Source organism: Siphateles boraxobius, unplaced genomic scaffold (genome assembly GCF_051911475.1).
Source record: "Siphateles boraxobius isolate OS27281-9 unplaced genomic scaffold, OSU_SipBor_1 8, whole genome shotgun sequence".
Lineage (NCBI taxonomy): Eukaryota > Metazoa > Chordata > Actinopteri > Cypriniformes > Leuciscidae > Siphateles > Siphateles boraxobius.
The window spans coordinates 8,747,689-8,766,060 of NW_027509208.1; the positions used below are offsets into that span (position 1 = coordinate 8,747,689).

Below are 18,372 nucleotides of genomic sequence, written 5' to 3' on the forward strand. Positions count from 1 at the left end.
TCAGTGTTTGTCTGCTGTATTGACATCAGTTGTGGGTGAGTTTTGAGGTTTGGTTCAGACTGTTGAACATTGCATGGAATCGGTTTGAAACACTTCATTTTGACCTTTATTTATTTTCTTCAATCCCAAAAAGAATTTAATTACAGTCATCACCATACCTAAAAAAAACATTATTGCCTATGGATCATAAGACTCCATAATATCAGGTACAATCTGTATATTACAATTTCAACCTAGTGTGATAATTCTAGGTAGTTTTAGCGAATATATTACATTTAATGTACTCAATGCCCAAATTTCTTCAGGAAGCAAGCACGATAAAGCAAAGCGGACGAGCTGGGAAAGGTGAAGCGATCTGACTCAAGACCTTAATGTTTGACACCAGAGGAGTCGCTTTGAGGGTTCATATTACACGCAGAGGGAATGAGCAGAGGATCTGCGGCGCTGAGGTAAGAGCTTACGCTGCTGTGGACTGAGCAAATAGGTGAGAGCCTCATCTCATGTTAACATGCCTTTCTACTGAAGGAGAGATGAAGGGCAGAGTGGAAAGAGAAGGAGAGCTGGAGCGGCTTAGACTCGTCTCAGATCATGAAGTTTCTGAGCCACACTTTCTAGTTCAGACTCGATGGCAGCCAGACTCTCTATCTCCGCATCCTGATGACAGAGGAGAGACAAATTAGGCCATTGGTGAATTTTAAAAGGGTTTATGAACATTTATATTCATACAATACCGTTCAAAAGGTTTGGGGTTGGTACGATTTTTTTTTTTTTAATGAAGTCTCTTATACTCACCAAGGCTGCATTTATTTGATTAAAAAACAGTAATAATTGTGAGATATTAGTACAATTTAAAATAACTGTTTTCTGTTTTAAAATATTTTAAAATGTGATTTATTCCTGTGGAGGGAAAGCTGAATTTTTAGCATCATTACTCTAGTTTTCATGATCCTTCAGAAATCATTCTAATATGCTGATTTGGATCTCAGGAAACATTTCTTATTATTATCAATGTTAAGTTGTGCTGCTTAAGTCCAAAAGAACAACATTTCCCTTTCGTTCAGTCACTCCAAGTAATGTCAGTGACTGACGAATGGGGGATTCGCTAGAGAGCCCTGTCATCTTCGAGTACTAGAAGACGAGCCAATGGTATGAAAATACCATGGGTCTGCGGAATTTGCATCACGAACTCCGCCCCACCGTGTGGGTATAAAAGGAGCCACGAGTGCAATCTCGCATTATGTTTCTGTTTCGGAGCCGAAGTGTGTATGTGCTTCTCCTTCACTCCAAGCAACAAGCTCCTTCTTCGAGCAAAGAGCACTCTTCAGTTGGTGTTGGTGTGACGGCCCATTCCAGCGGATTCCTGATCCTGCTGCTGGTCTGTGCAGTGGCTTGCAAGCGGCTTGTGTTTCTCCGCTGGGCGCTTCAGCACTGCTGAAAGAGTTTTTCCTTTTCTAAAAGAGCTGCACGGGCACGTCTTTTTAAAGAGTCTCGCCTGTGTGTTTCTGGATGTGGGCGCATAGTCCATCTGCCTGACGTGGATGAGTCATGTTCTCATTGTGGGAAAATGGCCATCGCGGTGTTAAGGACGAGACTCAATGACTTCCGTGGAGGTAGACTCCCCTCTGCCACACCTCAATCTATCTCCTCCTCGAGAGGGGATACTTTGGCTGGTGGCCAGGGTGATCTGAGGGTTACGGAGTGGAACAACCCGACGAGTTTCATTGCAAGCCGTGGAGCTTCTGGGTGAAGTTGGTGAAGTTGGCCCGGGCAGCTGAGAGCATCGGGTTGGAGTGGCGCCCGCCGCCCTCCCCCGAGCGCTCAAGGCTGGATGATTCAGCACTCGCCCCCAGTCCCTTTCTTCCCGGAGCTGCATCAGAAGGTCAAGAGGTCGTGGAAGTCATTGGGGTACCCCCGGTGGAGCGCGCTGTGGCGATGCAGTTGTGTCCACCTGGCTTGGCGACCCATAGCACCCCTCCAAGGACTGTAAGTTCTCTGCCACTCTCGAAACATTCCACCCAGTTCTCCATATGTATCCCATACTCGGTCATGTGTATTTTAAGACCTCCCTAAGAAGGGTAGGCACGGTTACATATTACATTTGGGATATGGTATTGGACCTTGGTATTCTTGCGTTAGCCTGGCCCCTTTATTTGTGCTAATCTCACGACAAGGGAGCTGGGGCTTGCGCAGGACACTGAAGACAGCCGCAGTGGCGAGATTAGATTGGGACCCCCATTCGTCAGTCACTGAGGTAACTGAGTGACTGAACGAAAGGGAACGTCTCGGTTACTTATGTAACCCTCTTTCCCTGAGGAGGGAACGGAGATGTTACGTCCACCTGGCACTACCGCTGTACTGCTGAAATGGCAGGGGGCCCATTTGACAAACAGTACAAATACGCTATGTCATACAATATCGGTTTACTTTAAGTGATTAGGAATATGATTTGTATGTACTATTTTGATACATTAATATGGTTTTTATGTTGTTGCTCTTTTTGGAGTTTGACCAACATTGTCACTATGAACCATGGATTTATTGAAAGAGTAAATTATACTTTTGTGTTGCACAGAAAAAAAAAGAAAAAAAAACTTTTTGGATTTGATCCTTTAAGAAAATGTGTCAACAAGGTGTCATACCCCTGTCTTCCTGCTGCCGCTGCCCTCTTCATCTCTTTTGTTCTGTTGTTCAGTTCGTGCCATGAGCTGCAGCTCCTGCTCCTCTGGGCTCCTCCACAAATCTTCACTCTCCTTAGAGTGGTGTGGCGCTTCCCAGTGTTCATCCAGTTTTGGTCTGGTCTCCACCCTCTTGTGGGATAGTTTGCTCACGCGACTCCACTGCTTTACTCCAACCTCGCTCTTCTTCTTCTCCTCCTCTTCTTCCTGCTCTTCTTTTGAACGTGTTCTCTCTGTTTCAGCTTCCTTGTGCTCCTTTCTGTCCTCCATGATGGATTGTTTTACATCAGGATTTGCTTCGAGATCATCTGTGGCTGTTTTCCCTTCAGATAAAAGAGAGTAAAGTTATGATTATTACACTATATCTTCTCTATCTCTCTTTATCTCAATCTTTTCTCTCTTATTATTCTACACACACACACACACACACACACACACACACACACACACACACATACACACACACACACATACATTTACTTTAGTGCAGCTTCAGCAAAAGCAGCACTCTTCTAAATGAAATGCTCTCACTTGCCACTCACTACTCACTGCTTGATTCCTCTTATCCTGAAAAAAAAACTCTCGTTCTGCCATTTTATCTGTATTACACAGAACACAGATTCCCAAATCATTGTTTCTATTAATACACTAAAGTAAAGTCACACAAAATGTCTGACATTTTTCACCAAGTTCTTCTGAGATCTGAGGGCCACTTTTAACAAGCTGCAGGCAGCTGGCTGATCTGGGCAGCCTCCAACATAAATTATTGAATCGATTCAGCGAGCCACAGCACAGTGTGGATTTTGTTTCATAGATGGAGGCACTGTCACACTGGCTTGTTCATGGAGTATGGCTAAATTCCTCCATCAATCTTCATTTACCATCCCTCCCTACTGACTCTTTTTAACCTTGTCCTGTTGTAGAAACAATCTCCTGCTGTTATTCCGAACCACTTCAGCAAAATGAGTTGTGCCTGTTATATGAATTCTCCCCTGACATCCCTGTAACACTAACACTTTTCACAGAGTAGTGATTACGTTGTTATTGATCGAATATATCATTAGCAGGAGCACTATGGCTATTTGTTCAGTCTGCTGGGCTTAAAGCTGTACAGATCATGGATGGATTATGGTCATTTGAGGTCATTAATGTTGCAATTGTGGGATTTAAAGATACACTTAAGGCTGAGTTTACACTGGCACAAAAAATCTGATATTTTACTCACATATGACACAGATCGGAATTTGCTGAACACGTGTAAACACAACAATCTGCAAGAGATCCGATTTTATCGCATCCGATCTGAGCCACTTCCAAATGTGTCCATATCCAATATCTGGACATCTGACCTACGTCTAAACATGCATATCCGATTCCCCTTTGAATTCCAAACCACCACAAGGTGAGGACGACACATTTATTCACAAAGATAGCTTTTTAATGTTGTATTATGAGGCAGACGTGCCTGTATGCGCTCGCTCACAGCTTTTTATTGAGGTGAGAACTTTATATTTATCTTTGTAAAGAAAAAAAATGCGCGAACACAGAAACATTCAGGAGCTGGTTTTCAACCTCTGCCCGTGACTTTTATGAATAAAACAGCTTCACTACTGAAAGCTACATTATATTTCTCAGCAATGAGGTGATAACTTCGCTGTTAATAAACCAACAAGCTTCACTATTAGGTTAGGCCTACTCACTCGCGCGTAGACTGATTCAGTTCTGAAATTCAACAGACTGACTCTGGAACTATTCCTTTAAGGGTGACTTCAGGAGCCTGCTGCAAGTTGAGTGACTGAGAACATTAGCAATATATATATATATAGTTTTTGTCAGGAACCAGGTTCTATGTCCATAGTTCATGAAAGTTACTTTGAATGCAAAATTATTTCCGAACTATATATCTGTTCCGTCAGATTTTGCGCTCCAAAACATTAATTAGTCATGACAGCTGTTATCTTATCCATGCTCGAAAATTATAATGACCGTCCAACATGAAATATATAAATAAATTTAACAGCACGGCCATGCAATGCTGATAGTAAAACGATCACCGAAAATCATATTGGGCGGGAATTAATATAAAGGCAGATATCGGATACAGGCTGTGTATACAGGCGGGCCAAAAAATCGGATCTGGTCAAAAGATCGGATCTTTGCATTAAAGGTGCAGTGTGTGATTTTTCGTGGCATCTAGTGGTGAGGTTACGAATTGCAACCAACAAAAGTTACGGTGGCCGACAGGAAAATATGTCATCGTCTGAGACAGCAGAGAGTAGCTAGTTCAGCAATGAGGTTTCTTTACAAAGATAAATTAAGAAATTATGTTTACTTAATTATTCAGTAAAACTATATGTTATTGCGAATATTATTGTTACTTGTTCATCATTGTGTCAGTGTTTTATTCGCTGATCTAAGCTTGCTTCTTGCACGAAGAGCAACATAGTAACAAAACGCATTTGTCCATTTAGGGCTACTATGGAAACATGACGACACAATATGTAGACCACCATAGAAGGGGGTGCCTGTGGTTATGGAGATATAAATGTCTCATTCTAAGGTAATATAAACATAACGGTTCATTATGCAAGATCTTTATACACCACTGAAAACATAGTTATGGATCTTATATTGCATTTCTGTCAATAGATCCTCAGAAATATTACACATTGCACCTTTAATATTTGCAATTTAAATGCAGCCCAAGTACATTTTGGTGCTCTAGCAGTTAACTGAACACAACTGCATGCGTCTTGCAGAAAAACAATGTAGCCTGAACTACTTCTCTATGTTTATGTATAATATGACGAGTCACACAGGTACTGGGCTACTTCGCAGCGGTTGTCATCCCGCCAGGTTTAAAATATTCAGAATATAAACACTTATTATAGGCGTACTGTAGTGATGCAGGATAAGACAAAAGCACAGTTTGGAAGGTGGATTCATGATGTACTCGCTCATCATCATTATATAGATTTTTTACATTTTGTAAAAAAAAAACTACAAAGTATACATTTAATGGCTATATAACAATTGTAAATATGCTATATAATGCCACAATTCTGAGATGAAAAGGCACAAAGTGGAGAGAAAACACCATAATTAAAATCAAAAAAGAGACGACAATGTATACCATGACTAGGGCTAGGAAGAAAGATAGATTTTCTGTTATAATTCAGTTATTCATAATTATTTATAATCATTTTACGTTTTAAGAAAATAAAACATTAACAAAAATTGTTAACCTTTCAATTGCTCCGGGATTTGTCCCAAATGTGTGGAAGTTGGCTGCAGTTTTTCCTGTGTTCAAAGGAGGTGATCGTTTGTCCATCCTTTACTATAGACCTATTAGTATCCTGCAGGTGGTTTCCAAGGTGGCCGAAAAACTTGTCTCAGAACAAATGATAAATCATTTAAATACTAGTTCCTACTCTCTCTACATCCATATCAATTTGGCTTCCATATTAATCATTCAACAGAAACAGCCAATTGCTATTTCATTGACAAAGTCAAGTCACAGTTGGATCGAGGAGGGGTTGTTGGTGCTGTTTTCCTAGATTTAAAAAAAGCATTTGACACCATTAATCATGGAGTTCTTTTATCTAAGTTAAAAACTTTTAATTTTGATACAGGCACTATTAAATGGGTTGAATCTTATTTAACACATCGGACTCAGTTCGTTAGAGTAAGGAATCGTCAATCAAGTGTAATTTCCTTATCTGCAGGTGTCCCACAGGGCTCTATTTTGGGTCCACTTTTATTTTCATTGTATGTAAATGACTTGCCAAATGTTTGTCCTAATGTCAATACCCAAATGTATGCAGATGACACAGTAATCTTTGTACATGCTAACAGTGCAGCTCAAGCTGCTGATCTGGTATCAAAATCAATGCAAAAGATCACAGAATGGTTAAATCATAATTGTCTTCAACTGAATGTATCCAAAACTGTATGTATGTTTTTAAGTAAATCTAAATGTCGTTGTGTAGAACCTGATATAGTCGTAGCAGGCAAGAGACTACAAGTCGTCTCAGAGTTTAAATATCTTGGAGTTTACAAAGATAACAATCTTACTTTTAAATTACACATTAAGAAGGTTTGTAATCACATTAAGTACAACCTGGCAAATTTTAGATATGTCCGTAGCTGCATCTCAAAAAGGGCCGCTATGATGTTCATGCACTCCATGATTTTATCTCATATCACTGTTTGACAACCTGGTCACAAGCTAGCAACACTTCTCGTAAACCACTACTATCCCTATATAAGAAAACTCTTAAAGTACTCAATAGGAAATCCAAATATTATCATCATTGTCATGTTTAAAAAATATATAATTTATTGAATTTCGAAAACTTGATTATATATGCAGATCTCTGCCTTGTGTACAAAATTCAGCATGGATTGGCTCCTCCTGTATTGTGCCAGTTTGTGAGCACAGCACCAAATGCTCTCAGATCTACAAGGAGTGCAGCAAGAGGTGACTGATTTGTCCCGTTTAGGAAGAGTGTGCTTGGTCAAACAGCTTTTTCAGTAAGGGCTGCTCGTGAATGGAATCTCATTCCAATTCACATTAGGAATTTTAAATCGTACGCTTCTTTTAAACATAACTTAAAGAAATGGTTAATAGTTAGTCAGGACTGTTTACATTACGCTTGACATGAAATCTTGCTGCTGAACTGTCTTCCTTGTCCTGCCTTTTTGTTTTGTTTGTTTGTTTGCTTGTTTGTGCCTCTTGTGCTATGCCAATGTGGTTGGCTGGCTCATTGTGTTCTTTTGTGTTTAGATAGGTGAAACCTCTGTTGTTAGTTATTGTCCCAGCTATATTGTTTTTTTGAGTTTTTTTGCTTTTTTGTTTGTTTGTTTTTAGGTGTGACATATCAAGATCTGTCCAGGGACAGCAGATGTAAAATTCTGGCACACTTTACATTTAATTATGTATCATTAGTGTGCATTGTCCCTGCACCATATATAACAAAAATACAAAAAAAGCTCTTTCTATTGCTAACACAAAACAAGTATCTAATGCCTTCAATGTCCGATTCCTGAAAAAATACTTCTGATTAGCTGTTTTTAAGTGAATAAAAAACATAAAGCATAACCAGCGTAGCCCGATTCCTGAAACAAATGACTCTTATTAGTCAGTTGTTTTAATTAGTATTTCAAGAAAATCAGTTACTGGTTTAAAACATTCTGAAACCCTGTGTTGTTTACAGCATTAACAGAGAGAATTTTTTTTCATATTCAAGCAAATTGGGCATGACATAGCTGAAATACCCCTAAATGAATCAGAAACTATTTGAATCAAATTAGAATCCAAAATCAACATTCAATTGAGAGTGTGAATCGAAATTGAATTGGGAAATCTAGTAGTATAGAGCATCAGAGTATTCTATTGGTGTTGTGTAGGAGCCTGGAACAGATGACACTTCTCCCTTTTTTTTTGTATTTTACAATGTGGCAGGATTGATGGCACACATTCAAGCACTGTTCATCTATCATTTGTACATCTGCAGTGGCTTGTTTCCAGGTATTGAGCCACCACAAGCTTCTCAGCAGGAGGCCACTGAATTTGAGAAGTCCCAGAGCACAGGGCCTGTCGGGACAGTCTATAATGTGTCCCTGCAGCTAATCTTCAGTGAGATTGCTGTTTGCTATATCATATCATAAATTAATGCTGTTCCAAACACAAATATAAACTCAGAAAGTTGCACATATGGCATTGCACATGTCACATTCATCATTACCCTCTTTATGGTGAGGCGGATCATTTCCCTCTTCCTTTTCCAAGCTGGAGAGTTTCTTCTCCTCCTGTTTCTCCTCATCCCTTATTGTGGCCTCCTCCTGTGACTCTCTTTTCTTCTCTGGGTTTATAGAGTTGGAGATGTGATTGCTAGGACTCTCGTCTTCTTCATGCTCCTCTTCCTCAGCAATCTGGTTCTGTTTTTTAGACTCCTGCTCTGTCTCCTCACTCTCCAGGGAGCTCTCCTCTCCTGCTCCTCTCTTCTCTGCAAATGCCTTTGTTTTCTCCATGGCAACCAACCTTAACTGATCGTCTGTAGGATGGTAAATTGTTATGTTGAGGTTAAGTGCACATTTGTGTATCAATTTAATCTGAATAAATATTTTTCTTAATTCCTGTTTGCTGCAGGATGGATGGATGAAATTGTCAATTACATACAGTAAATGAGTGATATTTTATTTGTTTTTCAGGTCAAAGCCTTCAGGTTTGATTCATCTATGAATATAAATAAATAAATAAATAAAATGTATTTATTTATGCATTGAATATGCAATATTATTTTGTTCAATTTTGTTTTCTTTCAGGTCAAAGCCTTCAGGTTTGTTTAATCTATAATGGATTCAGCTACAGTACCTTTTCATGGAAGTGCAAGGCTGTGGAACAAACTGTTTAAATCTTTGGATCAATCTTTCTGACCTCAGTGCTGTACTTCCAAAAAAATAAATGGTGTGTTGTTAACCAAAGAAAAACATGTTATCTTGAGGCCACTGACTGCTTACCTCCCCGAATAAGGAGACTGACGAGTGGGATGACTAGATGAAAGTGTATTTGCAATACATGCAGATCATAGAAATGGATGACACAATTTTCAAGGTCAGCTCTTTTGAATGAGGTCAAATGAGGTGAACAACAAAGTACACTGACCACCCACTCACAAATTAGGGCATATATTAAAACACAATCAGTGTTTGACACAGAATACAGAATGATATTTAGCCCCCACATACTTGTGCCCACAGACCTCAACGATGACATATCCAATTCAAAAGTCCATGGGGGTGGGCATAAGACATTTTACAAGCTCAGTACCACCGTACCATGGTAGTGTGCGCTTGCACTAGTAAGAAACAATGCCCACCAGAAGAAGCAGATGTGCCCTCTGCCCTGATTCTGCTAAGTGCAGCACTATAGAGAAGAATACAATGATTTAAACTAAAATATGCTTCAAGAGCACTGGATGACTGTCTTCTGTCCTTTGAAATGTGAAAATGTCAAAGTAGCTGTTTTCTTTGATAGAATCTAGGGCAAGGTGTGACCTTTTGTCACATGCCTGTCCTGTCTTGTGTTGCACATGGGTGTTTTGTTATTGTGGGCCATGTGCTCTTGTCCTTGTCTGATCCCTCCCCCTCGTTACCTGATTATTGTTTGAGTTCTTCCACCTGTCCCCTCTTGATTTGTTCCCTTCTTAAGTCTCCTCTTGTTTGCAGTCTTGGTCGGATCGTTGTCTAATGTCTCCCGTTCCCCGCGATTCCCCGTTCCCCGCTTCATGTTAAGGTTCAGTTGTTGTTTCATTTTTGTTCATTGTCTTTTTCCCCCTCGTGGGTTTTTGCTTTGTGTTTGTTTATTTTTGTAATAAATCATTCTCCTGCATTTGAGTCCTCACACCTTTTTGCCCTACCCGTTCCGTGACATAACGATCCGACCAAATGAGGACTCAGCGGAGAAGAGGGGCCACGTCAGAGACTGTTCATGTTCCGTCTGCCCAGTCAGAGACTGTTTACGTCCTGTCTGCCCAGTCAGAGAATGTTCACGTCACGTCTGCCCAGCCAGGGACTGTTCACGCTCCGTTTGCGCAGTCAGAAACTGTGCACGTCCCGTCTGCCCAGTCTGAGACAGATCAGGAGATGCCCATTCGTGTGGCCGCCAAGGCACTTATGGACTATTTGGAGCGTCTGGCTCGGATCCTGGACATGCCCGTGTCTGCTGTTCCAGAGCCGGAGCCAGTGTCTCCTGTTCCAGAGCCGGAGCCAGTGTCTGCTGTTCCAGAGCCGGAGGCAGAGCCAGTGCCCGTTCCAGAGCCGGAGGCAGAGCCAGTGCCCGTTCCAGAGCCGGAGACAGAGCCAGTGTCTGTTCCAGAGCCGGAGCCAGTGTCTGCTGTTCCAGAGCCGAAGGCAGAGCCAGTGCCTGTTCCAGAGCCGGAGGCAGAGCCAAGGCCTGTTCCAATGCTGGAGCCAATTTCTGTTCCAGAGCCAGCGCCTGTTCCAGCGCCAGAGCCAGTGTTTGTTTCTGTGTTTGTTCTTGTGTCTGTTCCTGAGCCGGTGTCTGCTGTACCTGAGCCGGTGTCTGCTGTACCTGAGCCGGTGTCTGCTGTACCTGAGCCGGTGTCTGCTGTCCCTGAGCCGGTGTCTGCTGTACCTGAGCCGGTGTCTGCTGTACCTGAGCCGGTGTCTGCTGTACCTGAGCCGGTGTCTGCTGTACCTGAGCCGGTGTCTGCTGTACCTGAGCCGGTGTCTGCTGTACCTGAGCCGGTGTCTGCTGTTCCTGAGCCGGTATCTGCTGTTCCTGAGCCCGAGCCACCGTCGTGGCCACCCGAGGGGTCTTCGCCGCCCTGGCCGCCCGATGGGGGGTCTTCACCGCCCTGGCCGCCCGATGGGGGGTCTTGGCCGCCCGATGGGGGGTCTTCACCGCCCTGGCCGCCCGAAGGGGGGTCTTCACCGCCCTGGCCGCCCGATGGGGGGTCTTCACCGTCCTGGCCGCCCGATGGGGGGTCTTCACCGCCCTGGCCGCCCGATGGGTCGTCTGCTTCGCCCTGGCCGCCCGATGGGTCGTCTGCTTCGCCCTGGCCGCCCGATGGACTGTCTGCTTCGCCCTGGCCGCCCGATGGACTGTCTGCTTCGCCCTGGCCGCCCGATGGACTGTGTGCTTCGCCCGGGCCGCCCGATGGACTGTGTGCTTCGCCCTGGCCGCCCGATGGACTGTGTGCTTCGCCCTGGCCTCCCAGGACTAAGCGTTCTGTCCCTCCCGTCCCGCCCTGGTCTGTCCCGCCCTGGTCTGTCCCTCCCGTCCCGCCCTGGTCTGTCCCTCCCGTCCCGCCCTGGTCTGTCCCTCCCGTCCCGCCCTGGTCTGTCCCTCCCGTCCCGCCCTGGTCTGTCCCTCCCGTCCCGCCCTTCCGTCCCGCCCTGGTGTTTCCCTCCCGTCCCGCCCTGCCTTGGTCTTATGGAGCGTCTGGTAGCCGCTCCGTAGGGAGGGGGTAATGTCACATGCCTGTCCTGTCTTGTGTTGCACATGGGTGTTTTGTTATTGTGGGCCATGTGCTCTTGTCCTTGTCTGATCCCTCCCCCTCGTTACCTGATTATTGTTTGAGTTCTTCCACCTGTCCCCTCTTGATTTGTTCCCTTCTTAAGTCTCCTCTTGTTTGCAGTCTTGGTCGGATCGTTGTCTAATGTCTCCCGTTCCCCGCGATTCCCCGTTCCCCGCTTCATGTTAAGGTTCAGTTGTTGTTTCATTTTTGTTCATTGTCTTTTTCCCCCTCGTGGGTTTTTGCTTTGTGTTTGTTTATTTTTGTAATAAATCATTCTCCTGCATTTGAGTCCTCACACCTTTTTGCCCTACCCGTTCCGTGACACCTTTGAGCCCTCAGATGGCACTGCATGAGAAACCATCATCCTACTGTGTTAAATATAGCCACATGGACTCGGGAGTTCTTTGGAAAACCGTTTTCAATTAATACAGTATGCCGCTACATCAAGAAATGCAACTTGAATCTCTGTTACGCAAGGAAAAAACTACAAAGCTATACATCAGAGATGTTCAGAGATGCTGCCGAGTTCTTTGGGCCCACACTGTGGAAATGTGTGCTGTGGTCAGATGAGTCCACGTTTCAACTTGTTTTTGTAAAAAACAGACATTGAGTTCTCAGTCCCAAAGACAAAAGGGACCATCGAGACTTTCATCGCCAACAGGTGCAAAAGCAAACATGGGATGGGTTTGCCTCAGGGCAAACAGCACGGGTGACATGCATATGTGGGAAGATACCATTGATGTGGAAGGCGTATTTGGGATTGTCCAGAGATTTATACTGCCATCAAGATGACAGCTTTCCTGGGAAGCATGACATTGCCAGGCCTCAATCTGCACATGCTAAAACAGTGGTTTCTAGACACTCTTCACCGATGTGACAGTCTGCCTGCAGTCCAGATCTATCTCTGATTGAAAATGGATGAGCCATCTTGAAAAGGAGAATCAGACATCGACGACCATGGACTGTTGAGCAATTGTCTTGTATCAGCCGGGATTTGGCATAAAAAATTCCACTTCCAAAACTTCAAAAATGATTATCCTTAATTACCAAACTATTAAAAAGTGTAATTATTAAAAGGAAAGGTTATGTGACAATGGTAAACATGCCTCTGTCCCAACTCTTTTAGAGTGTGTTGCAGCCATCAAAATCTAAATGTGTTTATTTTTACAAAATACAATTAACTTGGGCAGTACAAAACATGGGAAATCTTTTCTTTGTACTTCAGTCAGTTAAACAAAGGTTCGAGAGATTTTTTTTATTACAGATTATTGATTTAATTGCTTTTTAAAAAATGTCCCAACTTTTCTGGAAAATTAAAAACAATGTAAAGAAAAAAAGATGTAACAGACTTGTATAGAGTCATGTATCATGACAATTAAGAAGTGGATTCATCTCACCTGCAGTTTTCTTCATGTCTTTAGGGAGGCTGGTCACATGATCAGGTGTGTCTCCTGGGTGTCTCTGTGCTCTCTCACTGGCTCCTGAGAAGATGTTTGGTGGAGACACGGTCACAAGTAGACATAGCAAGTTTCTTGGCAATAAAACAGAATCTATAAATTCTCTTTAAGAGATCTTCAGCAGTGTTATACAATTCTCCACTCTACATTTCAAATGATCTAATGCTGCCAAAAAAGCCATTAGCACCTGACTGTCATTCTGCAGCCATTAGCATTTCTCTATAGGAAACAGAGTTTGTCCCAACCAAAATCTGGAGCATCTGCCTCTTACCCTCCACAGCGATATCTTGCATCTCTCTGAGAAAGTTTCGGTGGCGCAGGATGCTCACAAGCCTGTCATCTGCAAAATACACAGAATACCTCACACACAGCTCCTACTTTTTTAGCAGTCAGCACTTTACTTTATTTTTACATTATTTGCATTAATTGCCCTGAAATGTACTGCCTTCGTCTGAGCAGCACTATTAATCATCAGGACTGCTGAGACAGAAGAGAGAGAAAGTGATAGCATAAAGAGGGAGAGAGGAGAGATTTTCGTTGAATTAACGTTGAGTCAAGCTTTTCCCTTTCTGCTGACCGACAAAGAGAGCATGCGGAGTCGGCTGCTCCCTCCGTGGCAATGCTATTCACTCTTCTCCATACTTTCCCTCTCAACATGTCTCTTGTCTTATTTCTTGTCTTGTTAAAACTAACAGCTGTAGTTGACAGTATATACTGTAAAAAAGTACAGAGAAGACGTAAAATGGACAAGCATTAGGGAATGCCATGTTGGTGTCTGTATATTTTTACAGATACAACTGCATGTCTTTAAATAATACAATTAATGCACTAACTTATTTGAACTACTTCTATTTGTTACTGTATTAATAATAAAAGAGGTGTCTTCAAGCAGGAAATCTTGGGAATGCCCCTTTTTCTATGAACAATAAAGTGAATCATATTTTATTCTTATATAATTTTTTACAAATCAGAAATTATAATTTGCAATAAATTGTGTACTTGTTAAATATACAATTCAACAAATTATAAGGTTTTGAATTATAAGATGAATTATATACTCTGATAATATCATTATAATTATTTTTACCTCTAAAAGCAATACATTTTGTGTACAGTATTTGTACAGTACAATTATATCATATCATCTTTTTTGTAAAATGTATTTGGTAAGGTAAATTACAATTATCTATGTTTTTAGAATGTTTTACATTTGTTTCTGTTAAAAATACTAAAGTTTTTACAGTGCATTTATGAAATTCTCCACTTATCTGTCCTCCTCTCTCTCGTTCAGTCAATCTCTGTCCTTCACTGTTTCTTTGTCCTAGACTCATTGTGTAAGCCTCTCACAGAGAGTTTGATTTCACTGTTGTAAGTGTTATCTCAGTAACAATATCTGGCTTGTGAATAGAATGATTGATTTTTCAACTATTAAACAATCAAAGAAAAAGACCCAGCAATGTGACTGGACAGTGCACGGCAAAGCTTCACACTATGACTGTCTTTAATTACTTTGCTCCATTAACTTGAGGAAACGTGCAGTCACAGCAGCGACGACAGCATATATTTATCATATTGGGAAGGTCACTGCAGATGATAGGGAAGAGGTGCAACCAAGTGCAGCTAAATATATGGAAATAGTAGTAGTCCAGGTGTCACTATTGCAAGCACTCACCAGAGCCGAGAATGTCAAGGCAGTCCTGGGACGCTGGGATGGGATGAGGCTTGGAAAGGGTATCCGCAATTACTTCCACAATACATTTCATCACCTATATAAAGACAGAGAAAGGTTGGGATCGGGAACAGCACGACATTTTTAAGGTATTATGTCATACATTATATAGACATTCACGAGATCAATGTGACTGAGGACATAGTGATTATTTGATCAAAAGAACAGCTTAAGTGAAACAGAATTTTTTGTAACAATGTAAAAGTCTTTCCTGTCGTTTTTTAATAGGAGTGTGTATATATGGACTCTACACACATTTATGAGATCAATGTGACAGAGGACACACATTAGCAGCAGCTGACAATAATATCTCAAAGCCTGCCATCCTTATTGTCTTACATTACACTTTCAATCAATGTCACTTCCTCCTCAGTGCTTTCATTTCCAACACACACACACACTTGTCTCTCCGATTTGTCTGGCTGCACATTCCCACAAAGTCAAACATTTCTCTGCTGTCAGGGAAAAACAGCCTCCCTCAGTAAGACTAAGTGTTGCTGAAATGGCGTTATCATTTTACTGAGGAGAACAGCATCTGTTTGCAACTTGATATTGGTGATGTCTTTTCCCCAAAATGTCAGATTTGTACAGATTTCGAGATTTTCTAGTGACCAATATTAAAACAGACCCTCTCTTAAGGTGTTTTTCATTGGCAAAGACAAAAAAGAGGCATCTGACAATCTCATATAAGTTAAATTAATGCAACCCAACGTTAATTTAAGTTTTAATTCAGTTGATCAAAGCACAGTTTGCAGTCATCTGTAGATGCAGCCTCCTCTGAGTAAGCACACATGGCACCAGCTGTCACTAGGCTGAAGTCGTGTTGTTGAGTCACTGTCTCACTTATGCTGCTTTCCTCCACACTTCCTGACAACATGGACTATTGCTGCTGCCATTCTGTGCATCCTTATGCTCCTGTTTCTCAGAAGGCTGCTCAAAATACACATTAAAATAATACTACCTAACACGTACCTTCACATCCTTATCATCCATGTGACCTGGAGAGACAGGCACTGAGAAGACTAGAAGTAGAGAGAATGTTTTGATCAACAAAATATGACAAAATATGATATAACCAAATTAGCATAGAATTACAGTAATTATAACCCTGTGTTGACTTGACAGTCTTTTAAAAAGTCAGCTTTAATCTTTGAGTTAAGTAACTGACAACCAATTATAAACTACTTCGATGCTTATCTTATTAAATATTCATATTCTTTGTACAGTCGCAGAAACTTTCACGCGCTGCGTGTAATCTTAGGGAAACCGTTAAAATATCTAGAACGAAGACGCGAAACGCGTTAATGGGCACATTATTATGTTTGCTGTATGTTTTATAGATAAAAATAAAAAAAACAGAGCGGACCTGCGTGCGACATTTATACAGATAAACAAGCGGTTATTAAAACTGGCTGGGCTGTATTGGTCCGATTCATTTAGCTGACCTTATGCAAACATTAACATGCAATGGAACATTATAAACCACAATTACGGGTGCACATGTCAAGTGTGAAAAGCTAATTTGCGTTCCTCACAAGTGTTGTATCCGCTGTCCGTGGTGCTGACAGAGATATGTAACAGCTCGCATTTATAAAATGTAAAGAATCAACAACACATCATCCAAAAATAACACTAAGTATTCAATTGCACATTCATTTGCACATATCATTTGCACATCTTGCACACTTACCAAAATTCACCAGCACCACGAGACCAGCGCATCCTCGAGCGATCATTTTCTTAATGTGAAGCGCAGGCAACCGTTGAACCGTCGTGCCAGAGGAAAGCGAATGAACGTTAGTACTTTCCTTTCTTCAGAGAGAATGAAAACACTCGCTGATTTATGGATGCATTATGCGCATAAGCCGTCTGCTCTTATTTGTTTCGCCGGATCCACAGATCACAATGCCTCAGTGTCACTACTCACAAACCGCAGCGATGCCGCCTTATATAGAAGACTTGATGAAGAGGAAATGACATCAGTATAATGTAGGCTACAGCTGCTTAGTTCACCATCTACTAAATGATAAAGGGGGAAAAAAGTTAATAATAATATTTGTCATCAATACATGCATGTGTATAGGCTACTATACACACATTAGGTAGATAGATAATGATAAAGAAAAAAGTTAATAATTTTGCTTAAATAAATGCATCCAGATAGATATATACATTAGCTAGATAATGATAAATAATAAATAAAGATTTTAGATAGATAGATAGATAGATAGATAGATAGATAGATAGATAGATAGATAGATAGATAGATAGATAGATAGATAGATAGATAGATAGATAGATAGATAGATAGATAGATAGATCCATTAAGATATAGGAATGGTGTGCTTGATTTTCGATCTATTAATATTCTGCTTCAGGCTAAAAGGCGGGCAAATGCATAAGCATATTGTCACATCTTATCATAACATCACCCTCTCCTAAAACTCCAAAACTAGGCATATCAAAGCCAATCTTGATTTCTGTCAATAATAATAACAATCATAATAATAATTATAAATAAAATAATTAACTAATTTAAAAAAAATCTAAATATAAGGCCCAAAATATAATATGTGTCAAATCTGCTTTGTCAAACTGATATCAGTCACATATATTAACAAAAATGTCTCATAACATTGTTACATAAACGTCTTGATTGACTGATTTATGAAAATAAGATCACGGACACTTTAAGATCATGTCTGTAAAATATTAAAGGAAAATAAATTCAACTTGCAGTCATTTGGTCCCAATAAAAACAAACTGAATGACCGGCTGAGATAAAGCTATACTGTATTGTTTTGAACAAATTTTTGTGCAGAATACTAAACATAAGTCGATCAGTAGTGCCTGTCATTCAAAACATAAAGTAATTCAATTAGGGACAGCATTAAACCTTGGCATATGCAGTAAATGATGGACCTCAGGGGAACCATAAGTGATTACCCCACCAACTAATTTATTGAGCACAGTAGAGATGCATTAGAAAGAGAGGTGAAGGGAATGAAATAGAGTGAATGTGATCAGAAAGCATATTCTTAGATGTGGGATAAAATTCATTTGCAAATCTGATAAAACATGTATGCTTAACTGTTTGTTTGCCACTTATACTTTTATGTTTCCATAGGTTTCTTTCATTGAAATATGCTTTGTTCATTGCAATACTTGTTAAATGTCCTTGTAGCTCATGAAAACTGTTTATCTGCCATTCATTGTGTATCTAAACAAGCCATTTAGGCTTCATTTATCATATAGTGCATGGATGACATAGAATACAAGACAGCAATATTGCACATTAGAGGCAGCTGCATTTACACATTTTATTCCTGTTGGGTTTTACAAAATTTATTCAAACACCTTCAACATTTCTCGCAAGATCACAGTTTATTCGCTATAGTTTCGAAAATGGTAATAAAATATGACTAGAACTCAAAATCATTTGATATTTCACTGGTTTTGGCCATCCT

At 41.0% G+C, this 18,372-nt stretch overlaps 1 protein-coding gene across 1 annotated transcript; it reads right to left on the minus strand.

Annotated features, from left to right (window-relative positions):
- Nucleotides 1–83: 83 nt before the first annotated feature.
- chga (chromogranin A) lies at nt 84–16,857 on the minus strand. The gene is made up of 8 exons (XM_077219459.1): nt 16,596–16,857; nt 15,878–15,927; nt 14,849–14,942; nt 13,448–13,516; nt 13,117–13,200; nt 8,423–8,731; nt 2,640–2,998; nt 84–654 (listed from the first exon to the last, which is right to left on the minus strand). Exons 1-8 carry the CDS (start codon nt 16,639–16,641, stop codon nt 571–573), a joined length of 1,095 nt encoding a protein of 364 aa, XP_077075574.1. The 5' UTR covers nt 16,642–16,857; the 3' UTR covers nt 84–570.
- Nucleotides 16,858–18,372: the final 1,515 nt, after the last annotated feature.